The sequence below is a fragment of the Ascaphus truei genome, chromosome 4 (genome assembly GCF_040206685.1).
Source record: "Ascaphus truei isolate aAscTru1 chromosome 4, aAscTru1.hap1, whole genome shotgun sequence".
Taxonomy (NCBI): domain Eukaryota; kingdom Metazoa; phylum Chordata; class Amphibia; order Anura; family Ascaphidae; genus Ascaphus; species Ascaphus truei.
The window spans coordinates 387,102,261-387,128,726 of record NC_134486.1 but is presented as its reverse complement, the minus strand read 5'-3'; the positions used below and the strand labels follow the sequence as shown (position 1 = coordinate 387,128,726).

Genomic DNA, 26,466 nt, shown 5'->3' with positions numbered 1-26,466 from the left:
TTTGTACTCTGAATTCTCCTCCTCCCCCAGTTTAAGTATAAAAATGTAACAATTCTGATGTTCATTTATTACATCGTAAAGAAAATTTCATTCCAAAACTGACCCAAACATGTATATTCCGATTATTTTGCAGTAAGGGGTTACTTTTGAGATTTTCTCATATGCAAACGTGTCTACAGTATAAGGTAGTTCAGTCTGACCAGACTCCTTTCCAGAACCATTGAAGACAAAGCTGATATATGATCTGTTCTAAAGCAATATATAATTTCTTTATTTCTTTCAAAAACATGATCTGTCTTTCCCATTAGCATTAGCTAAAGGCAGTGATAAAAACAAAATAATTATTTCATGGTTTCCACATTGGGAAAGGTATCCTTTAGTTGTACTCAACAATGTACCGCTTGATTGCAATAAGGCAGCTATCTAATGATATCAGATAACTAAACAAACCAAATGACCTGTTATGTAAAGTTGCCTAGTGTTGCTACAGAGTGATATGGTTGTTAAGCTCTCTAAGCGCAGCTAGGACTTTTCGCCGCCGCCGTTTAGCCGCCAGGACATTCAGCCATCGGCTGTTTTTGCCCCCATGGTAATGTATACTGTAATCCCCCTAACATTACCCCTTACCCTAAAAGCTCTTAACCTTTACTCTAACCCATTAACCACTTACCTTAAGACCCCAAACCTTAACCCGTAATGCTAACGGTAAAATTTAGCCTAAAAACCTTAACCCCTTATCTCAAAACCCCTAACCTTAACCCTTTACCAAAACAGGAATAAAAAGACACAGCACTACTTCCATGCAGGGTGAAAAAAGGTCGAAACGAGAGCGTTCCCAAAGTGGAAAAATATATGAGGCAATTTAATGGATTATAAAAAACATACACAGGAAGGAGGCCCACACCTACGCGTTTCAAGCCTTAGCTCTTTATCAATGTGAATAAGAAGTGTACTTATTGGAGTGTATTTATGTATGCTGTGAGCGCCATCATCTTCAATCACCTCCACTTCCAGGAGCGTCAAAAGGGCACGGGAGGCGTGTAACCCTTTACCACCCAGCCTTACCCCTTACCCTAAAACCCCTAAAGTTAACCCCTGATGCTAACACTAATCACTTAGCTTAGGGGAGAAATGTCTGGCGGCTCACTGTCCTTGGTGGCTGACTGTCCTTGGTGGCTGATTGTCCTTGGCGGCTGACTATCCTTGGCAGCTGACTGTCCTTGGCGGCTGACTATCCTTGGCGGCTGACTGTCCTTGGTGGCTGATTGTCCTTGGTGGCTGACTGTCCTTGGTGGCTGACTGCCCTTGGCGGCTAACTGCCCTTGACGGCTGACTGTTCTTGGCGACTTACTGCCCTTGGCGACTTACTGCCCTTGTTGGCTGACTGTCCTTGGCGACTTACTGCCCTTGGTGGCTGACTGTCGTTGGCCGCTGACTGTCCTTGACGGCTGACTGTCCTTGGCCGCTGACTGTCCTTGACGGCTGACTGTCCTTGGTCGCTGACTGCCATTGATGATTGACTGCCCTTGACCGCTCACTGTCCTTGACCGCTCACTGTCCTTGGTCACTGACTGTCCTTGGCAGCTGACTGTCCTTGACAGCTGACTGTCCTTGGCAGCTGACTGTCCTTGGTCGCTGACTGTCCTTGGCAGCTGACTGTCCTTGGTCGCTGACTGTCCTTGGCAGCTGACTGTACTTGGAAGCTGATTGTCTTTGGTCGCTGACTGCCCTTGGCAGCTGACTGCCCTTGGCAGCTGACTGTCCTTGGTCGCTGACTGATATATTAATGACATATTTTGCATACTTCTCGGGTTGTGGCAGTGGATAGATATGATTACAATTGAGTAAGGGCTTAATATTAACTCATTAACAGTACCTTGCAGGGTGGGAAGGTGAGTTGGATAGAGTAGGCATGTGTATTAACCCTGGATGCATATCTAAGTCACCTGCTCATATGTGACTGTTCGTGACAGGTGGTATATGAGAATGGATTGAGGGGAGATATTGTTAATTTGAGGGACCTTTGCGAATGTGAAAAGTGGGTCAGCTTCAGAGCTGTACATTAACCTTTGTCCTGTATGCAACGACAGCTAACATTGCGGCTGACTATGATAGTGGCCCGTTTGACACGGGAGATGTAAACCACCATTTTGTTTCCCCTAGAGGGACTGCAGTATGCTACCTTCACCAGTTACTATTTCAGGAAGCAGGGGGGCCCAGGAGCTGACAAAAAATCATGTCTGAGCTCTGGGGAGACCTTTTTTCCCATCCTTGCATAAAAATAAATGGGGTGAGGGGGAGGGTTACAAAAAAATCATTCATGGGAACTGCTGCGTTAATATGATAGTCAAGTGCTAGTTACTTTTTATGGGCAATAAACTCAATCAAGATAAAGTAACTCTCAGTGTGCAATGTTTTTTAATTGCCTGTCATAAATTGCTTTCTGTCAAAACTGTTTAACCTGAAACTGATAAATTGTGCAAAGTTCAGATAGTACTTATAAATTGTCTTCAAAGACGATTAGCCATTCTGTCTTCTCCATAAAGCAGCAATGGTCATCTCTGGACTCCTCCGGCCTCTGTGCCTTGTTGTTTTATTAGCGTATGTAACGGCGTTCACGGTAAGAATGACTTCTGGCACTCAGTTCAGATGTGCAGAACATCATGAAGCTAAATCAGTGTTTTCATCCTTTTTTGGGGCTAAGGAACCCTAAGTGAAATTCTGAGGATCCCCCAACCATGGGTAATGCATTGTACATTCTTCTGTATTTGATACAATTCTCAAATGATCGGAAAATTGCAGGGAACCCTTTAGGGATGCCCCGGGAACCCAAGGGTTTCTAGGAACTCTGGGTGATAAACACTGATCTAATCATTATGACTGTTTCTATATTTTTTTTGTAGATCAATCACAAGCCAAGAGGACATGGTAAGGAACAATGGCAAAAGAATAGACAAATATTTAATTTCAATCCACCTTGGCATGTACAGTAACAATTCATTATTTTTTTGTTACCTCTTTTTTTAAAATAGAGAAGGATGCAGATGCTGGGGAATTAAGGGAAGACATTCCTCAAATAAATCTTGGTGAGTGAATGTGGATTCTACGACTATTGTTTTAATACCTTTTTTGTGAACCAAGAAGAGACATTTTATTAAACAAGCTTTAAAGGGCCACATTGTGTCTGTAATAAATTCCTATATGCTACGTACCGCACACTGTACTGTAATTGTGAAGCGCTTTGAGTCCCATTGAGAGAAACGTGCCATATGACATAAATGTTATTACATAGTATATTTCTGCTTTGTGTACTTTCTTATGGGTAGAGCTGATATTTTGATAGCCCTGTACACACTTTGAGATCCACGGATCTACACTTCTCCAGTACAAGTAGATCTACTAGAAGTTTGCCCCACAGTATCTTAATGTACATAACACTCTGCATGGAACAAAGCAACTGCAATTTGTTTCTTTCTCAAAGTACTTTTTGGTACTGGGCAGTGCAAGCCTCAAAGAGCTAAAGGAATTACCTGTAGATTCTAAAAATGTTTCATAGATCATCTCTTTTTCCATTTTAGAATCCGGAGCAAACCTATTTGAGGGAGACATCATATTGCCAGTGAGTACGCACGTTCTGTAATTACCACCCATTAATATCTGTGGCATACACCTAACCTGTTTTCTTTGCAACAGAATGTCCCCCGAAATGCCTTGCGAGAGGAATCTTACAGGTGGAGTTTCCCCATTCCGTACATCTTGGCGGATAACCTGGGTAATACTCACTTATTGTAATAAATACCTTGACAAAAGTGTGCACGCAATCACATTCATCCTTATGAACAAAATATTATTTAAGGGCGTAGGAATTCCACAGCTAATTCTGAACTGATTGGAGGATACTAGATGAGCATAAACAAATATATAATTGATGTATTTTTTTTTATACATTTTTTAGATCTGAATGCTAAAGGAGTCATACTTAAGTCTTTTGAAATGTTCCGACTTAAATCTTGTGTGGATTTTAAACCATACGAAGGAGAATCCACATACATACATTTTCAGAAATTTGGTGGGTAAGTGTTTGGAAATTATTAAAGACGGTTTGTGTGACGCGTTTCTTTACTAAGTGGCGCAAAAATGCTGTATTGTTCTGCAATAGCCCTTCATCTTGTTTTCTGTCCAAAGGTCGTTTATTACAGTACTGTATATTGTACGTACAACGATAAAATGCAAAGAACAACAGTGTCTTCTAATGGTTTTATAGATATATTTTGTACACCAGAATTTGATTGCGGAGAAGATAGAAATACTAATAACCACTCTCGAAAGCTTGTCCTAAAATATCAATTTAGTTCAAATAAAAATGGTATCACCAAGTACTGAAGTACTCATTTATTCTGCACTATTGCAACTGGACCAACACGGCTATTTCTACTTAACCATTTTAGAACTTTAACTCGGTTAGATTTTGAGGGTGGGATAATTTCATGAATGTTGTCATTGTCACAGTAACAGACAGAGTGAAGATAAGCTCTTACCTTTTAGAACACAAAATGCACAAGTATGAATTTGTACTATACAGCAGTAATACAAGAGGGAGAGGGAGAACTGTAGGTGGTGTGATACCTTTAATTGGACCAACAAGAAGTTGATCTGTTATAAGCTTTCGAACACCTCTGGGTCTTTCATCGGGTATGGCAGAAATACAGAAACAAAATATTATATACAGTGTTTATACATGAGAAAGGTATGCCATCTCTTTCTGTATAGAGTATCCCCTTTATTGCATCTTTTCATTGCTTGGGAATTAAAAGATAAGTCACTCAGATATCATATCCCATCTAAAGTGCCATCAGTGAAAGATCTGACATACTAGGGTTAATTTTATTTTGTTTTGATTGCATTCTCTGTTTCTCTGTCATTATAACACACACACACACACACATATATATATATATATATATATATAAACTTTTTATGATAGTGACAAAATTATAATTGCTATCCATATATGTGTATAATGTTTAAAGGAGTGGGCCACTATACTATTGTAATATTTCTTCCTAAGTGGTGGTACATTTTCTATCGTCTTAGAGACATTACGCATTTCAAACTGTTTTTCAGATGCTGGTCCATGGTTGGTGACCTAAAGTCGGGGCAAAACCTTTCCATTGGTGAAAGATGTGATAACAAGGCCATTGTAGAACATGAGATTCTTCATGCCCTAGGATTTTATCATGAGCAGTCACGAAGTGACCGGGATGACTACGTGGAGATCTGGTGGAACGAAATCACAAGTGGTTAGTTTCCAATACATACTGTAGAACACCCCTTCTACACCCCTCACAAATCTGTCATAGTTAGGTATGTACACATGTTTTAACACATTATACCAGCATAAGCAATATGTTTGGACAATAAAAACATTACGTGCCCTTAAAAATGTTTTATTTTTACATACTAAAAGCATTAGGGTATCTCTCAGTTCTGTATCAGGTTCCATACAGATAGGGTGGTCATAGAACAACATTAGGAATAGCAGTAGCCCTCAAATAACAAATAAGTAGTACTGTACCTCCAAATGTAATCATTTTTCTTTCAGGATCTAAATTGAAGGATCAGTTAGAGTAGGGGTGCGCAAACTGGGGGCGCAAAATGTACTGGTTGGGGCACGGTGCTTACAGAGGCTCCACGCCCTTTCCCACGACATTTAAATGAAATGCCGGGGGAGTGCACAAGGCCTCTGTAACTCCCTCTTACCTTGTCTCTGGCAGCTTCTGGCGACGCATTGCCATGACAACGCGGCGTCAAATGACGCTGCAGGGTAAAGAAGCCACATCGTGACATCAGATGACGCCGGAGAAAATGTTACTGTTACATACGCCTATAACATATATTATCTGTTACTGTGCATGCAATGTCTTGTATATAATGTATAACCTTACTCCCTTAATGTAACTATATATTTGTAACCATGTACAGTATTTGTCATCAAAACTCTATGCCCAGGACATACCTGAAAATGAGAGGTAACGCTCAATGTATTACTTCCTGGTAAAACATTTTTATAAATAAATAAATATTAGAAAATCAGGTTTTCTGCGAGTGAGCAAATAAGAATCAATATTTAGACTATATTATTTTGTTATCTTATATTACATATGTTAAACACTGCAGTATTTACATGTTTAATAATTTCGGAATTAATTTCTACAGGAATGGCACACAACTTTAATAAGTATAATGATGGCTACATCACTGATTTGAATACTCCATATGATTATGAATCCGTCATGCATTATGGACCATTCTCCTTCAATAAAAATGAAAGTGTTCCTACAATCACAGCAAAGATACCAGCATTCAATGATATTATTGGGCAACGCCTGGATTTCTCGGAAATAGACTTAGAGCGTCTAAAACGCATGTACAACTGCAGTAAGTAGAATATTGTTCTCATCAGAATAACCAGAATTTGACACTTTGGGATACATTTTACTGGGCAAACCTGAAAGTTCATCATAGATGTTGTTGTATATGATCTCATATTGAATACTCATGCTCCTTCATTAACAAGTATTGCAACAATTCCACAATATATATTAATATAGTGTAGCTTACTGTTCCCTGAGCTACATCTTATCATTGGGGTGGCTTTTCCCTTCCTTAACCCTACAATGGTCACAAGACGTACCCTGCATGTGATAAGGGCTGGTATCCCAAGGACCCTATGATGTTACAGGGTACATCATGATAAAGATGCAAACATATTTTAGGGGAAGATCACTTAGACTGATCACTTAGATTGCTCCAATGGATCCTCAACTTTCATTCACGTCCTGGGGGGAACCTGCCGGCAACCACGTGATCGCTACGCCAAGTGATCACTTGGTGAAGATCCGGCAGACTGGTGGCACTCCGGTGCTGCCTGTTTCAGGCCCTCAAAGGGTTACGAGAACCATGGACCATGTTGGTGCAACATCAGGGCAGGGTAGATCCACGACTCCGAGAGCACTGGGTCACCCTCCATGTGTATACTTACGTTGAGTTCTCGGCTACTTACAAACAGAGTAGCAATACAATGGCATAGAGCTCAGTTAGGGCTAATAACTTGAGTAGCTGAGGACGTGATTATACAGGAAAACGCGCGCTGATACTGGCCAGTTATAGACTCTCACTGGTCACTGTCCATCCTTGGTAGGGAACTGCCACATCCTCAAAGAAACTGGACACTGACTTTCCCTGTCATGGAACTGCCACTTCCACATGGGTATTCACTACTGAACATGGTAATCTGCTTGCCAAGCAGCTCTCCCTTACACCCTGGGGTCTTCTCTGTGCCACCCTCTGTGGCATGTCTGCATTCCCTCTGTGGGACATGCATTTCTCTTTGGGCCATTGTAAAGGATCCTGACTTCATAAGTACTGAAACATAATAAAGGGGTGGGAGGGGGTGGAGCTGAACTGCACTATACATGCTGACTTCTGGCAACCCGTGAACCTGACTTCCCAGAAGTCTCTGCCTTATATATACCTTATGACACTAATGGGCGTAGCTTGCATCTCCTCTCTTATTAACCCTGGGCATTACTTCTAGTAAACCAAACAGTGAGAGAGAGAAGGGGGTTACGCTTTGAATTGCACCACAACATTTTGCAGGGTTACTGTATGTTTATGGCTGGGATAGAACATGGGAGTTTACTTAAGCAAGTGGCCATTGAGCACTACTTATAAAAAGGTAGTCCATTCCCTTGATGACGTGCCCTGTTTGTTTCCAGCTTCTTCTCACACTCTTCTGGACCAGTGTTCTTTTGAATTCATTAACATCTGCGGCATGATTCAGGCTACCAACGATGATGCAGATTGGGTGCATGAAATCAGTACACCTGGATCACTTGAGGATCACACGTTGGCTGGACGCTGCAGAGGTATAAAGGAAATTAAGGGGGCTATATACAGTGTACACCAGGAGTGGCCAACTCCAGTCCTCAAGGGCCACCAATAGGTCAGGTTTGAAGGATACCCCTGCTTCAGCATAGGTGGCTCAATCAGTGGCTCAGTTGTTGACTGGACTTGGCCACTCCTGGTGTTTAAGTCATGTTGTCATAAAACAGCATCACCAAAGAAGGACAAGTTAGTGAGCCTCTGGGCACCAGTGTATAGAACCAATTTTTATATGTTGTGCGGTGTGTGTTAACTAGTTTTTCACAAAGAAAGAGGGGATGCTAGGGGGCGGTTATCAGTGGGACTCATACCGAATGTAAATGATATGTAATAAAACTACAAGTTCTGTGCGCCATAAAGGTGTCCAAATTGTCCGTCAAGTTTTTTGGGGGCATAAAAGACATGCAAGGTTCACACAAACAAGTATTAATGCATTCATATGTAGGAACATAACGTACACCCTACATAGAATAAGAAATGTAAGAACATGAATAATAATGGCCAGCTTATGCTGCTAATTAGTTTAGGTGAGATTTTTTCTTCTTCTACGCAACACGCTCTTTTTTTATTTGTTTTAAAATGTTTGTATTATTTATACCTAGTCCCCCCCCCATGTCACATGCTGTAAACTGCTAATGCATCATCAATTGCTATACAAAACAATAATCTCTTAGTACAAAGGCTGTTTGTTATGGCTTAAGTACAGGCATAAACACAGCTTTTGAACTCACAGTGCGTTCCAAGGGTTGGTTGTCTTGTTTATTCCTTCGAGATAAGTATAAAAAGAATGTATAACATGTATACTGTATGACTGGTCACTAGGTCCATCAAGTTTAGTTGATAGACTGCGGGCTATTTTATATTACATGCAACAAATATGACAAAGTTATTGATTTGGGAAATAATGTCTTGATAAGAACCCTAGTTTTACTGGACTCACACACTTTTGGTGCAGTCTCTGTTTCAGGGATCACTATCCTTTTTGGCCCAAATAAACCCTTTTTATCCCAGTTTTACAGTACTGAATTTCCAGTTCAAATAACATTAATATGTACATTAACAAGTTTTCCTCATTTTCATCCAGGCCACATAATCACAAAATCCAATAATTGTGTTCTAATCTAGAATGTTTCTTTTTATAATTTAAAGATGGCCAACGTAATTGGTTTCATAATGTATTAAATGCGGTGCATTATTGCATCAAAATAGAAAACACCGTAACTTCGTATTTTAGCTATTTGTGTGACCACAACATCAACAGATTAGATTTCTTAGCCCATCGCAAATATGCCATTGGGCTGTTGGAAATATAGTATTTAGAATAAATCAATAACAGTCAGGTATCCAGTATAACAATACTTCAGAGCCTAACACCTTACAACAAGACTATTCCTTTACACTATTTTGTTTATTTCAAAACTTTAATATCTACTGTACAAAGTAAACGATAACATGAGTAATTGGGTCAGTGGACAGAGTAATGATGGATCTGGGTGTTCTTTAGATGCTGGCTTCTTCATGCAGTTTAGCACCAACGCTGGACATATTGGCCGCTCGGCCCTACTCGAGTCTCGCATATTATATCCCAAGAGAACACAGCAGTGCCTGCAGTTTTTCTACAAAATGAATGGAAGCCCGGAGGACAAACTTGTCATTTGGGTCCGTGAGGACGATGGCACCGGGAATGTTAGGAAGCTGAGGAAAATGGAATCATTTCAAGGTATTGTCATCCGATTCCTAACTGGTAACACAAAGCAGTGAATTTTAGTGTTGCATCATAGCAACACCTGCATATTATTGTCTTATTTGCTAGTGAGGCTACGGGAAAAGCTGGGTATAAGTTACAAAACCTATTCTACATTATGCTACCAGCGTGAAAAACATAAGGAAAGTCATTTATGGAAAAGGGAGTTGTGCAGCAGGAAAAATATGATTCACATTTTTGCATTTTGTGTATCCATTTGATCAAATATCATAACATTTGCGATGCCCATGTCAATAATCACAGAAATGTGTCCCAAAATACTAGTTCCTTACATGTGGCATGAGCGTTCTGCATAAATAGATAACCTGGGGCTAATTCTATATCTCCCGAAGTGACGATCGGGTAGTTTCCAGACGAAGTTCCCCATTGACTTACTGCAACACTTTTGGCGAAATTCCGACAAACTGGTGAAATTCCGACAAACTGGTGAAATTCCGACAAACTGGTGACATTTCTGTAATTTTCAAGCAATGCGAAATGTACGGAAAATACGCCAAACTTTTGTGCCGTCCGTTTGAAGACATTCGCACATCTATACAAAATACCAAACCTATTTATCGAAATAAGCTACAGTAGTTTAAGGGGAAACAAGCAATGAGCTGAATGCGAGAGATGTACCAAGTTGTCCCAGTTTGGGCCTTGAAGGATGAACATATGATCCTATACTCATTGGCTTCTCCTGATTAATAAGATACTCTGTTAACTTTGCACAAAACATGCACGGCTAAGCATATTTTAGCTAGTATAAGCTTATCTATATGATGGTGTAAAACTAATTAATGAATGTTGAAATAAATGTGTCCTGCTGAGTCAGTGTTCAGAAACTATTTGGTGGTTTATTAATTTATTTAAATAAACCAATAAACTGACGGAAAGAGCAGTGCAGGGTAACATCACAGCCTGTGAAGTTGACTGACCCAATTTCAATCCCAGCGTCAGCTTCATGTAACCTCGGAGCAAATTAAGTTGTGTTAAATTGTAAGCTACTGTACAAGCAACAGAGAAGCCCAATGCTACATCCAATATGACAAAAATACACAGTCAAATACTTATATATTCTCTTGAAAAAAGGGTCATTTAGTTTAACTCTTTGGCCAAAGCATTGTTAGCCATGACAGGCTCACCGGCTTACAATGCTTTGGCCAAAGGGTTAAACTAAATGACCCTTTTTCAAGAGAATATATAAGTATTTAACTGTGTATTTTTGTCATATTGGATGTAGCATTGGGCTTCTCTGTTGCTTGTTGTATACATTTGTCACGCTCAATAGCTCTCCTTTTTTGACACTTATATACATATATATTTTGTGGGGGCTCAGGTGTTCCCAAAAAGGGCTTGCTGGGTTCTGTGTGTTTGCTAAATTGTAAGCTCTCTGGGAGGAAAATGACAATGTTTTTTTTTTTAATTAGATTTGCTTTCTTGAAACGCATGCACTTTTGCCATATCAATAGAAAATATACTGTAGGTGAGATGTAAATGAGCAAACAATACAACTAACAACCATAGTCAGTCGTACGTTGCTAATTTAAAAATGCAGCTGGTGATAATAGGATTCAAGTTAGAAAAAGATTTGCAAAAGATAGATTTATTACATTGTCCCAGACCTTTTAGTGGAAAGTGTTGCTCTCACTAAAAACGAAATGTTGTTTATTAATTAAACAAAACATGCGCAAATCTGGACTACTTTGAAGTGGACTAATGTAGCCTGAAAAATGGCATGTTTATCATTGTTCTAAATGTTCTTCTAAAATTGGTACTTCCCAAAGCCCACTTTAGTTACAGGTGCGCCAACGAGTATTCTAAAACTTGCCTTGGAAAATCTGGGGCTATCACCAACAAGATCCAAGTACATGCTGGGTACATGCTGGGTACATGCTGGGTACATGCTGCAATATTTCAGTGACATTTCTGCAGAGACTAATGGCCCATCGGATTAACACAGCAGGTGTCCCTGGCAGTCCCATTCAGTTTGAATGGGACTGCCAGGGACCCCCGCTGTTAATCCGATGGGCCATTAGTCTGTCTGCAGATATGTCACTGAAATGTTGCATCATGTACCCAGCATGTACCTGGGTCTTGTTGGTGATTGCCCCAGATTTGTTTTAGAATACTCGTCGGCACTACAGTATGTTATTTCATCAATTATTATTGGTCGTCAGTTCATGGTGGGGTGACGCATGCTACTTGTGTTGGCTCCTAAACTTCTCTGATATGAGGACTGGTAAATTCTGTATTTGTGATATTTATAACATTTATGGACAAATTCATTCATAACAGAGCCCTACCATCACTACATCCCACCTACTCCATCCCCTTCCCAAACTCACAGAATACTAACACACATACTGTATGCACAGAGGAAACACATGCACACAGAGCTTCCTAGCCACATTGACATAAAGATCCTTCGCAAGCACAATCATAGCTCCTCCAAAATATTCCCATAACCCAGATCAAACATGCCCCATAGCTTCCCTAAACATATTTGATTTATTTGATGTCATTCCCTAAATCCTGCTTACCCTGTACGTAAAACAAACCTTTGAAAATGTTACTACATTATAAGTACATTAACATTTACTTATCTATTTGTTTTTATATTTACTGTATATACTCATTGAGTTTCGAGTATTGTACATTAGTAAATTACATTTTCACTTTCGGTCGGGTAGTAGCGCTTTGTATCGATTCCATTTTGGATCCAATACCTTAAACATATACAGATGTAACAAGACTTACTGTTCCCATAACCATGGGAAACTAAGTGTAAATCCCTCGCATTTATTTGTGTTTTGCGGACGCGGCAACATCGACTGAGCCGCATCTGCAAAAATGGAGTTTAGCGGTGGCTGTAGTTCTCTGTAGTAATGATAGGTGGCGCTAGTGTGCTAGTCTGTCTTTAATCTAAATTTACTGTAACCATCCCTTATTCCCGTTACTTGTATATATGACATAATATCCCATTCATTTCAATGTAACCCACCACTTATTCCCCGAAAAACTTCAGATGACTAAAAGGTATTTTATTTTATTAGAGTACAGTAAATGATAGTTTATAGATAAATAACAAAGACTTTGTGAAATAAAACAATCTTCTTACATATAATACAATATTCTTACAATAATACAATCTTCTGCCTGTCTCTTGTACAGTTTCTCCTGTAAAATAATTGTGAGATTGTTATTTATTAATAATCAAGAAGAAATAGATGCATGAATTACACAGTGTGAAATGCGTACTACCGATAAACTGTGCATGCGTGTACTATGGAACGCATATGGACCTTCTCCTCCCTGGTCCCTTCCTTTACTTCTTCTCAAGATTTTTCCAACCATACTAATGTCAAGATGGATGCTATGCACAATGAAATACCTTCTGTTTCTTCCCCCTTCTCTCTGCTTCTACCTTAACTGCCTTCTTCTACTCTGGACTCCTTTTCTCCTGTTACAGAGTTGGAGGTTTCTAAGCTGAATTTCTCTTCTCAATCTAGTCTACCACATGCCCTCTCGATCCCATTCCCTTACACCTTATCAGAACTCTTTCTCCTAACTGTGTTCCCTAATATAAATAAAGATATGCATAAATACATACATACATACATACAGTACATAATAAGAGGGGGTTATACAAAGATTGTTCAAAGGACCATGAAGTTGTTGGAACCCCTGATTTTCTGTAGAATATTTCTTCAAACCCTATAAGTGTTTGCCATTTACTAAAATATGGTCTACTAAAAACACAATGTATTCAGAAAGCTATGTATTTAAGCATAAGTAAAGTTATGCGATCATTTCCATACTGTTTATGATGGATTATTTAAGAAACGTAAATGTTTTAATTAATATTCTCTTTACAGGATTCAAAAGTTACAAGCATTTATTTATCTTTCCTTAGGTGATAATGACCACAAGTGGAAAATTGGTCACGTGACCCTCCGTGCAGATAAAAAGTTTCGTTATGCTTTTCAAGGAATTGAGGGGGATGATACAACTTCCAGTGGTGGGATTCTAATCGACGATATTACCCTCATGGAAACCCCTTGCCCTAATGCAGTATGGGTCATCCAAAATTTCAGCCACATCTTGAACAGCACACAGAAAGGAGATCGCATTTTCAGCCAACGTTTCTACAGCCCGGAGGGATATGGTTATGGTATTAGCCTATATCCCCATGGCCAAAGCTACTCCTCCTATGTAGACTACATGGGGATTTCCTTTCACATGTGCACTGGGGAGAATGATGCTGTCCTGGAATGGCCAGCATTAAATAGACAGGCGATTTTGACAGTGCTGGATCAAGACCCGGATATAAGTCTCAGGATGTCATCCAGTAGGAGTTTCACCACAAGCGAGAATCATGTTATAGCAGGTAAGTGAAAAATATGCAAAAAGCAGTGCTACTGGGTACGTTACCAATATACGGACTGGGGAATGGGGGAATGGGGGAATGGGGAAGGGAACCCTCGCTCAGCTCTAAGTAAAGGTGACAATACAGTAAAGGGATGGTGCTAGGCTGTGATAAAGGTCAGTAGTCACAACAATGAGAGAAAAGTGAATACCAGTCAAACAAGCACTCAGTATCCCTTAGGTCAGGGGTGCGGCTCTTTCCGCTCCTACGTGCGGCTATCTGCAGGCTGCTGACCCCCAGCTGCTGCCTCTCTCCCTCACTATCCTGGTGGTGGCTGTGGGGGAGGGCGAGGGAGGTGGCCCAGCCGGCACTGGTCAGACCTCTTATTGCCGCCGAACCTGGCATCTTCCCAGCTGCTTGTATTCCTCGCTCCTGTACTGTCCCACCCTGGGCTCTCATGCATGCCGGAAATGTGTGCAGACTACCACCCTCCGGGGGGGAGGGGCTAGAGTCTGTGTGTGTATTTTGGGTGGGTAGAGTGTGTGTCTGTATGTGTATTTGGGGGGGTGGTGGGGGTAGAGCGTGTGTGTGTATTTGGGGTGGGGGTAGTGTGTGTGTAATTAGGGAGGGTAGTGTGTGTGTGTTTGTGTATGTATTTTGGGGGGTAGAGTGTGTGTGTATATTTGGGGGGGTCATGTACTGTAGGTGTTTGTTTGGGGGGGGGTGGTGAGGTATGTATGTATGTAGGTATTGTGTATTTGTAAATGACAAACTGTTTTGCAAAGAAAAAACTAAATAAAGGTATTTATTATTGTGAGATGCATTTTATTCCCCCACATTTTTTGGTGTATGTTATTGCTTATACAGTATATACCTATACGTGTGTGTACAGTATATGTACAGTATGTGTTTGTGGGTGTGTAATATTTATGAATGTGTTGCGGCTCTCTGAATATTTTGGAGAAAGACTTTTTAAAATAAAATGGCTCTTCTTCCTTGAGAGGTTGCAGACCCCTCCCCTAGGTAGTGCTGCAGGTGAAATGTTGTGTTTAATACTTACATTTTAATAATAGTTTAGTGACGCGGTGACGCGCTCATGTGCTCACACACTGATGCGATCTCTCTCCTCTCACTCTCCTCCCCCGCAGAGCCTGCTCCAGAAGCTGCAGTTGAGGTGCGGACGCACTACCCCCTCCCCCCCCCCCCCAAGCCCGCTCTAGCAGTGTGACCGGAGCTTCCGGGGTCGACTGCTAGAGCACGCTTCTTAAACTCGCGCTTCACCTTGCCCTGGTACTGGTAGCCGCACGGCTAAAACCTCCTGGCTGAGGCCCGCTTCCGCTGCCACCGTCTCGATCAGGTGTGTGTGTGGGGTGTGGGGGGGGGGGTTGAGGATGAGTGGGACTGCTGAAGGGTGCTGGGGTGGACTGCTGAAGGGTGGGGGGGGGGGAGATTATGAAGGGTGCTGGGGGGACTGCTGAAAGGTGGTGGGGGGGAGATTATGAAGGGTGCTGGGGGGGACTGCTGAAAGGTGCTGGGGGAGATTATGAAGGGTGCTGGGGGGGACTGCTGAAAGGTGCTGGGGGAGATTATGAAGGGTGCTGGGGGGGGGGACTGCTGAAAGGTGCTGGGGGAGATTACGAAGGGTGCTGGGGGGGACATCTGAAAGTTGCTGGGGGAGATCATTGGAGGTGCAGGGGAGGGTCATTGGAGGTGCAGGGGGGGTGATTGGAGGTGCAGGGGGGATGATTGGAGGTGTAGGGGGGGGAGAGTGATGTGAGGTGCAAGGGGGGAGAGTGATTTGAGGTGCATGGGGGTGATTTGAGGTGTAGGGGGGAGAGTGATGTGAGGTGCAGGGGGGAGAGTGATGTGAGGTGCAAGGGGGGTGATTTGAGGTGCAAGGGGGGTGATTTGAGGTGCAAGGGGGGTGATTTGAGGTGCATGGGGGAGAGTGATGTGAGGTGTGGGGGGGGGGAGAGTGATGGGAAGTGCAAGGGGGGAGAGTGATGTGAGGTGCAAGGGGGGTGATTTGAGGTGCATGGGGAGTGATGTGAGGTGCAGGGGCGGGAGAGTGATGTGAGGTGCAGGGGGGGTGGGATGTGTGTGGTGTGCAGGGGGTTATTGTGTGTTTGATGTGGACGGGGAGTATTATGTGTGTGGGTGAGGGGGAGAGATGGGGGTATGAGAGATAGATGGGGAGTATCGCAAAGGTTGATAGTAAGGGGTTCTGGTGGAGATATGAGGATGATGTGAGGTGCTGGGGGAGATATATGAGGATGATGATGATGAGAGGTGCTGGGGGAGATATATGAGGATGATGATGATGAGAGGTGCTGGAGGAGAGATGATGATGATGATGATGATTTTACCCGTGTGGCCCAAATTTTTTTTCCTTGGAGCAGTTCGGCCCTTCTCACTTTACGAGTTGTGCAGGCCTGTCCTAATGGTTTTGGCAAGTAGAGTCTCCTAAATGCAATGTATAACAGACTGGTAGTGCCCAGATGGAAGTGAGCATTCCATTATTCATTAAGTAGCCTTGAGGCATTACTAACATCGCTATAACTACTGCTGTGCAGAAATAGCTTGAGCTACCACCTATTATATAGGAGCTACTTAATGCTATAGAACTGCATAATGGAATGCTCACGCCCATCTGGGCACTGCCAGTCTGTTATACATACCGTTTAAGAAGACTCTACTTGCCAAACCATTAGGATACATGACTATGGGGCCTATGCAGTAAGCAGCGAAAAGCCACTTTTCACCTGCTTTTCGCAAAACATGTCTCCTGCTATTCAGGAAGCAGTGAAAAGTCGTCGATAAGAGACTTTTCCGACAAGTTTTTAGGCGGAAAAAAAAATTGCCAAATGCGCCGATAAGCCACTTTTCGGCACTGATCGGCAGCTTTTCAAAGTCGATTAATTCTAGTAGCCCCGATCAGCTTCTCGAGGCTGATCATCGCTCTAGAATTGAGATTTCCTCTCAAAATTGCCTGGCCACAAAAAGTTGACGTGAGGGTGGTGAGAGGCCGCCGAGAAGCAGCGAGACGGCACTTAGAAAAAAAATGCATTTTTCCTGCATAGGATTGATGCCGGGGGTCTCCAGAACTGATACCCATTAATACCAGCACCGGAACGCCCGGCATGAATCAGATGCAGGAAAAATGTATTTAAAGGCAACTTCATTAACCTTACGGTTAACCGCTGAGGCAATGAAGGGGTTAACCACCAGTGCCATGCTTATTATGGGTAGCGGGGGTGGGTGAAGGTGGTATTTGGGCCTTGGTGGATGTTTAGGCCTACCGGGGGAGGGGTTGCGGTTGGACTTAACCCCTTCATTACCTTAGAGGTTAATACCACTAAGGTAATGAAGGGGTTAACCACTCCCGCTACCCACCCAGTAGGCCTAAACACCAATCCTTGGGGCTAATACCTCCTTCACCCACCACCACTACCCACAATAAAATAAAATGTTCACAAGAGCCCTACTACCCACCTCCTAGGCCCCCAATAAACATTACAATATTTAATAAACAACAATATACAACCCATCCACCCCCTGCGCCTCCACATAAAACTATTAGTTCATTTTTTATACACACGATTAATACCACAAGCCGACGGGGGTCCCCGGGTGGTCCCTGCAGGTGTCCACAGGCCCCACAGTGCACCCCGGGGGGGTTCCCATGGATGTCTGGGGGCCCTCGTGGTCCCTGCTAGGCTCCATGGGCCTCCAGGTGGTCCCTGCAAGTGTCTGTGGGCCCCAACGGGGTCCCTGGGTCATCCCCACGGGTGTCTGGGGGCCCTCGGATGGTTCCCACGGGTGTCTGGGGGCCCTTGGATGGTTCCCACGCATGTGTGGGGGCCCTCGGGTGGTCCCTGCAGGTATCCCGGGGCCCCACAGGGGTCCCCGGGTCCTCCCCGCAGGTGTCCGTGGGTCCTCAGGTGTTCCCCGTGGGTCCTCAGGTGGTTCCGTGGGCGTCCGTGTGTCCTCGAGTGGGTCCCTGCTGGCCTGCGATACCATTCCTGTATTTAAAAAAAATAAAACATGGCCTACATTTCAATAAATAAACCTCCCCCCAAACACATACAGTACAGTAAATGGCAAAATAACTATTATCCAGATATGGATAATAGATTATTTGCCCATTATTAAACACAACATTAGCCAGCCAGCATAAATAAAGTAAATACAAACAGTTCTACTTGCCCCTGCCAATATAAAGGGCGTCCTTGTCAGCATGCAGGGCCATGTCCTCTGTAGCCAGAAAGAATACATAAAAAATATAATCTAATGTCTCCTAATCCCTTAATCACTTTAGCGGTTAATAACCGCTATAGTAATTAAGGAGTTAACACACCCTGCCACCCAACCGGGAGGCCTAACCACCACCCCAGACCCACTATACACACCTTGTACCCATTGAGTGGCATATTAGTACGTAATACCCATATAATAAGGGCATGATAAGCAGTCAATGGTAACCCTAATACAAAAGCCTGACTGTCCAAAATACACACTAATAAAATCTATACAACAAGCACCTAAACCCCCAAAATGTTACATTAAAAACAATAGGCAACAAATCAATTACCTAAATTAAACCACTTGCAAACCAATCAACAACTGATTGGGGCCTGTAACTCGGGAAGCAGGGGATCCCTGACCAGAACCGATTTGATTTCTGCCTCAGCTTCATTACCTGAGCGGATATCTGCTACGGTAACTAATTTAAAAATAGTTTTTATTTGTGTTTTAAAATAGTGTAGATAAGCAGAGGGTCTCTGGAGTAAAACCGCTTTGATTTGAGGACCCCCTGCTTCCCGAGATACGGCCCTGTTATGGGGTGCTGGTATCTCCTATGCATTTAAATGTCCCGCGCCACGTGACCATGGGAATCAAATGCATAGGAGATACCGGCACCCCATAACGGGGCTTGTATCTCAGGAAGCAGGGGGTACCCGGACCGGAAACCAATGCGGTTCTGCTCCGGAGACCCCCGGCTCAACTTCACTAGTCATAACATTTTAATTAAAAATACCTTTTTTCCCAGCGAGATTTGCGCAGAGAGGCGTCGCTCTCTCTAAGCAGCAGAAACAAATCGCCGGGTGAGCCCTTTTCAGAGGGCCGATCATCTCGTCGCCGGCTAATCTCCATTTCTGCAAATGTTGCTATCACTGGTATTCGGGCCTTTCTGCATACCGTGATAGCAACACTGCAAAAAATGGCGATTTAAAAAAAATGACGATTTTTTCCCCCGGCCCTATAGGCCCCTATGTAGGTAAAATATAGCAGATCAGGAGGTCAGCAGACCCATTCATTAAATATTAGTTGTAGATCGTCGTTATATGTTTGAGTCAACAATTTATTTTAACTGATCTACTATTAAAATGTAAGTATAAAACACTTTACTACTCATTTCACCTGCACCACTACCTAGCAGTGGTGCGCAAAGTGGGGGGCGCGCCCCCCGGGGGGCAGGAGGATTTCCAGGGTCCCGCCCTCTTCCCCCAAGGCACTTAAATTAAGTGCCGGGGGGGACCGCGTGAGGCCTCCTCAGCTTCTCTTACCTGATCTTCGGCGACGCGTCTCCATGGTAACCGGCGTCAACGCCGCAGGGGTCACGTGACGTCACGTTGCCCTGGTAACGTGATGTCACATGACCCCGTGACGTCATTTGATGCCGGAGCCGAGGAAGAGAGGGGGTGCGAGGCAGAAGGTAAGGAGGCAGAGAGGGGGGAGGGGCGCAAGTTAAAAATGTTGCCCACCCCTGAACTAGGGGATACTGAGTGCTTGTTTGACAGGGATTCCTTTTTCTCTCATTGTTATGGGTCCATTTGCAATATCAACCTGTCTTACAGAACCATTTACGGAAGCTGGGCACTGAACATATATATCTTCCTCACCAATATTGTACACTTCTACGTTAGCCTCTCCAGGGTCAGTCCTAAATTTGGAGTTGTATAAATAAATACCTTAATCCAGCTGCCTTGCCTGGCTGTAAACGGTGTTGCGTGCCTCGGTGATTGACTCCTGCAGTTCAGGATCCCCAGCTGGCGCTTCCCTAGTGCGTGGTTTCAATGATAAGAAGAACACAAGTTTCTCCACAAGGGGCGTCGGGCTTCAGTGAAAACTGGTGAAATGTAACTTTATTACAACAACAACAACAACACATGTAACAGGGAGACCTCCAGGAGATCTCCATGTTAGACATGGTGTTGTTGAAATAAAGTAACCTCTTTACATTTCTGCAGTTGTCACTGAAGCGACGCCCCTCTCTGAGGAAACATCTATTCCCATAGAAGGTAAGTGCCTTTCCCAAAACATATGGTAATTGCGATAATATGGTATTCATTTACTAACTCCTTTCGCTGCCACAAGGGGCCTGCAACGTATTACAAGGCATGAGAAGAACCTACCGGAGACTCTTACAGTACATCCACCACCAGTCTAAGTTCTTTCAAATCTAAGGCTGTCACACATTTTAATGTGGTCTGTAACTGTTTCATTCGCCCATAATACAAATTATCTTTAACTGTGCACGCAATGTCTTGTATATAATGTATACCCTGCTCATTATGTAACTGTATTTGTAACCATGTATTATTTGTCTTAACTCTGTGCCCAGGACATACTTGAAAACGAGAGGTAACTCTCAATGTATTACTTGCTGGTAAAATATTTTATAAATAAATAAGAAACATAGTATTTGACGGCAGATAAGAAGCTCTAAACCCACATAATCTGCCCATTTTCCTATCTGCTCAGACACTATTTTATCCATGGCTTTCTTTCAGCACATGTGGCTCAATCAACAACTGAGACACCTGTGCTGAAGCAGAGATCTCCTTAAAACCTGACATGTTGGTGGCCCTTGAGGACTGGAATTGGCCACCTTTGGCCTAATAATAATAGCATGTTCTTGTATAGCGCTGCTAGTTTTACTTAGCGCTTTACAGAGACATTTTGCAGGCAATGGTTCCTGCCCCGTGGACCTTACACTCTATATTTTTGGTGCCTGAGGCACAGGGAGATAAGGTGACTTGCACACGGTCACAAGGAGCCGACACCAGGAACTGAAACAGGTTCCCCGACTTCAAACTAAGTGCCAGTCAGTGTCTTTACTCACTGAGCCACTGCTTCTCCCATAAATCTAATCAATGTATGAATTGGTTTGGGCTCTAGGGAACTATTGGTACAAGCTATGTGTTAGTGAAAAGGAATAGGTAGCGCTAAATTTAAAAGGTGTAACAAAGTGAGTCCACCCACTAGAATGAGTGAGTAGGAGGGTGACCTAATATTCAATTGTGATAGAATATGGGCGGCTGCCTAAGATAAGTCTCTGACCACCTGGTCAGTGAAACAGTGATGTGAAAAAGATATATATCTCTGGCGCCTAACACATAAATATATGTAGAAATGAAAATATATACAACCAGGACTGGCGGATGATTCAAATCCCAGGATGGACTCCAGATGGTAGAGGAATCATATAAAGAAAATAAAACAAAATAGAATGCATAGCGTAATACTGCGAAGCTATAACAAAAATAACATATACAGACACATGGACACGAACACAATATAACTTAATGGAAACTAAAACGAACAACAGGTGAACTGAATACCCCTGACGAAGAAAGCAGCGTCTTTCGAAACGCGTAGGGTGGTCCCGATGAATATTTTTATTTCTACATATATTTATATGTGTTAGGCGCCAGAGATATATATCTTTTTCACAAGCTATGTGTTGCAATAAAGCTGGTGGTAACATATCAAATCATATGAAATATTTTTCCTATGAGCTTATGAAGGTCAATAACTTGTGTTTTTCTGCAGCAATGAATAATATATCAATGTGGGAAAGACCCTCTATTGTTGGAACTTTTGATGCTTCCTGTAACTGCAACAGAAGCCAAGAACATGGATGGAGCACTTTTATATCTCACAAACAGCTAAAACGAAGGAGCTTCCTGAAAAACGATGATCTGATCATGTTGGTGGATTTTGTAGGCAAGTATTCAATAAGGGAGAAAGGTATTCTTGTAAGTACAGCAATGCAAACAACATTACACAACACATTTGGCACACAGTCTTTTATTTGACCTTGATATTTCATGAGCTATCGCATAAGGAGACCTTTACCTGCTTTGGGTTAATTGGTTTTATTTAAATTGGGGGAAATGGTGACTGCCCAAAGGAAACCTTACTGCAGCGATGAATCGTCGGGCTGCATTTAGAAAAGAATCCCTTTGAGACATTCTGTGCAGTTATGAGCCAGTCCTGTAGGTGGCACTCAGCACAAGAGTATATACAGTATGTTTGCTTTTGTTTGATATTACAGGTGCTCGTTGGCATGTCATTTCCCAGAATCCCTGGCTGCACTGTATGCTAAAAGATGATGGGGAAAGGCAGGGTTGCAGACCAGTCTGAGACGTGTGAATGTGCTCACAAGTGATATTTTTATTTGTTTGACATCAATGATGGTTTCCTATATGCTTAACAATATTCAGCATTGTTTCCAAAAAAGTGGAACTGATTATTCGGATTTGCATGCTGGAACTGATCTATCTAACATTTGAAACTCAATAGGCTTTTACATAGCAAAACGGCTCACATTACTTACTTTGTGTACACAAATTGGACCGCATGGCTCTATTCCAAACCTTTAGAAGTCAAATAAAAAAGGGAAGTACTACCGTCAACAGGCCTTCCTCCTCACACTGACCGAGTCACTGGAAATGGATAGTTATTGGCTAAAATAATTATTTACTCCAAGATTGTATTTGAAATATTACTGTTATGCCATAATGACTTCCAAACGCCCCCATCTTACTCAAATAATAGTGATACGTGGTGACCAATTTTAAATATTTCGATTTTTTTTTGTACGTACATCTAGTTTTTGGCAATTTGCAGGTGGAGAACATTTGTGCTGCTGATTTCTTACTCTCACTTATAGTAGAGGGGAGTTTACATCATATTCTACAGATCTACATCACTACCATGATGGAGTTTCAGTGTTGTAATAACTAACTAGCAATTGACAATAAAGAAATGGTCAACAAATTATGCAATCTCAACAAAATACTGTCCATGATAGGATTATGTGCGCTTATTAGTGCAAGATTTAAGGCTCAGACTAGACCCTTGCTAATTCCAAATACCCATTAATTACATTCCCTTGTAACCCACACTGCAGTTTCGTACTATAGAATGTAACATTGTTTCTTGTGTCCATAAAAATAGCTAGCCGACAAGTGAGGTTTAATGATGGGACGTGAAACAACGATTTCATATGACTTTATGAACGTAACATGTTTAGCAAAGGGAAGGTGGCTTTACAGAAATAAGGGGCATATGGGCCAATTCTTGTAGCACCGAAGTTGTCATTGCCAAACCGGCATGTTCGGAAGTAGCGGAATGAAATGTGAGAAAAAACCCTATTCCTTTTGCAAATCACATCCTCTAAACCGCTTCTATAAAAAGTGACACACCGCCCGGTTTAAAAGCTAAAACGCCCGGATTGTAGTTACTTTAGAAGCAGAATGAGCAGAGGTGGTGCTAACTCCACCCCCAGTCTGACTTAGGGGTTTTTCTCTCTCAGCCAAACCCATATTTCAGGCTCTGGATGTAACTCGCAGTACCAATGTCGTCACCCTTGAGGTTTGCATCAAGGAACAATGAGAATTGCAGATTGTGTCAGAAAATGCCAGTTGGAGGCTTTTTTTGACAAACGGATCTGATTGGCAGAACAGGGTGAAATCGCTTCTAAAAAAGCCGTTTTTACATGGATTGGACATGCGAGAAGGGCTTACAGAATAGCCAAACATACTGTACCATCTAACGGGCACTTTAGAAGCGGTTTGTCACACTTCGGAGCTATGGCAATAGCCCCCCTTTGCCTGTAATGCAGCTCTGTAGTGCTGAACTGAACACTCTTTCTCGTCTCCGTAAAAGTAAATAACAAACAATCGATGTTTGATGGTGGGATGTAAAACATCTTATTCTAAGTTAAGCGCCTACATCTAACAACCTGTTTTTCTTTTGTTATACCATCATAAAAGCTCTTTTTTTCTTACTGTGCTTTATTCCTATCTGTCTTTTTATTGATCCACAATGATGTTTGGAGTAGAGAATTGAGCTGCTGTTTATAGCTCCCTCATAATCCCCCCCCAACCCCCCATTATTTCTTGAAGATCTTACACACCTTATTAAGACAGAAGTACCTATCAAGATATCCCCTCCGGCAGCTGATGAAGTAGCTTATGAAAGGAAGAGGCGATCGGCACAAGATGCTGGTGATGCTATGGGTCACTTCATCCAACCAATGCATCAAGAAGATCCCTGTGATCCAAACCTTTGTCTGAATGGTGGAGTTTGTGTAAATGAGAAAGGGAAAGCAAGCTGCAGGTATGCTATCTTCCTAGCATGTATTCAAAAACAAAGCACATCTCAACTAACTTTGAATATTCACAAAATCACCGGCATTCAAAATGACCCGGCCACTAATGTATTTATTTCTATTAAAAAAATTAAAATGCTAGCGAATATTAGAAAAAATAAAGCAACAAGAATTATTTTGGGGGAAAAAGAAATAAAGCAAAAAATAAATGCGAATATAGTTTGTATGGGAAAAATGTGCAATTTAGCTCAGATGTTATACCCTGAAACTTCCTTTGAAATATTCGAGACATTTTTGAATTTAATCAGAAATGTTATTTAAAAATAAAAATAAACGCAAACGGAACTTTTATACATTTGCCCATCTCTACTTGGTTCACTGGGAGCAATTCAAGAATTCAGTTAATAAATGATGTGCTCAGCTCAACGATTGGAAAATACTGAACACAGTAAGCTCATTATGGGTGATTTGTGACAACTAAGTCAAGAAATGTTAAAAATTGTAGTAGTGATTGACGGCACCCATTACATACTGGATATGGGTCCCAGTACATGAGTTCATTTAAATTGGGTTGGAACTGAAATTCCTGAAGAAATCACCAGAAGTAAAAAAAAAAAAACTTCATTCATATATTTAGTGCAATTTGACACAAGAGAAAATGATTGCACTCACCCAAGGAGCAAATGTGGTTAAGCTTGATACAATATATACACTCCACTGAAGCAACTTATCCTGGCTTGGATACCATGAATTAGTAACCCCCTTTTCAGGCAGGAAAGACTTGCAACAAGTGGTTTATGTGCCCTAAAAAAGTAGTACCTTTCTGTTTAAGCTACAGTATTCCTCTCCTGTTATGTACATAAAGGAGTAGTGGTATCCAGTATCCTTATACCATGACCAACGCATGCAACACATTTCTGATCAACCTACTGTAACATTAGAGAGACTAGCTCCTATGAGAGAGGAGATACAATACACATGTTATCGTGGGAGAAAATTTAAAGTGCTGCATACAGTATAATGTCTCTTCTTATAGTCCCCTGACTTTTTTATCCCGCTTGTTTTTTTTTTTTTTTTTTTTCAAAAGCGGTTTAGTTTTTTTTTAATGCACAACTATAGAAATACTGGTACACAAAGAGCACTAGGTTTATAAAAGGAACAACTATCCCATTTTGTGTCATGGGACTTGTTTAATAAATCTGTTGCATTTTGGAACCAGTTGCAACACCGATATTTACCCCCCTATGAGTTCCTACTCATTAAGCAGAAGAAGTGTTAATGTCCATCCCAATGAATCAGAATAAAATATTCTTCATCACAGGGAAGATAGTTAAACAGTTTATAGCAGTGTTTTTGAACTGAAGTTCCTATAAATGCTTGGGTTCCCCGGGCATCCCTGAAAGGATCACTGCAATTTTAAGGTCATTTGAAAATGGTACCAAATACAGAAGAATTGACAATGCATCTGATCTCAGACGCGCTATTAGAGAGGGTTGGGGTTCCTTACAATACATCTGATCTCAGACGCGCTCTTAGAGAGTGTTGGGGTTCCTTACAATGCATCTGATCTCAGACGCGCTATTAGAGAGGGTTGGGGTTCCTTACAATGCATCTGATCTCAGACGTGCGATGGTTGTGGTTCCGCAGAATCTCACAATATAATTCTAAGGGTTCCTTAACCCCCCCCCACCCCCAAAAAAAGTTTTGAAACATTTATATAATGACCATTGGCTCATGTTTCTTTTTTGACCTTAAATTGGCAGTAAGGTATTCACAACATATTTTCTCTCCACAGATGCTCCTCGAGTCAGGCCTTTTTCTACACGGGCGAGCAATGTGAGTCTGCACAGATCCATGGAAATGTTCTTGGAATGATGATTGGAGGGGTTGCAGGAACCATAGCTCTCACTTTCGTTGTTCTTGCAATGATGAGCAGAAGATAAAAATCATTGTTTGGGAACTGGAGAGATCGTATTACGCAATAATAAAATAACAATGCTTGCTGGA

At 42.0% G+C, this 26,466-nt stretch overlaps 1 protein-coding gene across 1 annotated transcript; it reads left to right on the top strand.

The window, feature by feature from the left end:
- The first annotated feature begins 2,507 nt into the window (after positions 1 to 2,507).
- On the top strand, positions 2,508 to 26,466 carry MEP1A (meprin A subunit alpha). The gene is made up of 14 exons (XM_075598505.1): positions 2,508 to 2,620; positions 2,904 to 2,928; positions 3,033 to 3,086; positions 3,579 to 3,619; positions 3,694 to 3,772; positions 3,956 to 4,073; positions 5,125 to 5,300; positions 6,217 to 6,438; positions 7,779 to 7,928; positions 9,449 to 9,664; positions 13,605 to 14,078; positions 21,894 to 22,067; positions 24,254 to 24,467; positions 26,255 to 26,466. Exons 1-14 carry the CDS (start codon positions 2,552 to 2,554, stop codon positions 26,400 to 26,402), a joined length of 2,160 nt encoding a protein of 719 aa, XP_075454620.1. The 5' UTR covers positions 2,508 to 2,551; the 3' UTR covers positions 26,403 to 26,466.

Bases quoted from the DNA above. Each gene is read 5' to 3' on its own strand.
- MEP1A (XM_075598505.1), top strand. From the start codon at position 2,552: ATGGTCATCTCTGGACTCCTCCGGCCTCTGTGCCTTGTTGTTTTATTA. The intron at 3,773-3,955 runs GTAATACTCACT...TACATTTTTTAG, and splicing joins CATCTTGGCGGATAACCTGG to ATCTGAATGCTAAAGGAGTC. The intron at 7,929-9,448 runs GTATAAAGGAAA...GGTGTTCTTTAG, and splicing joins GTTGGCTGGACGCTGCAGAG to ATGCTGGCTTCTTCATGCAG.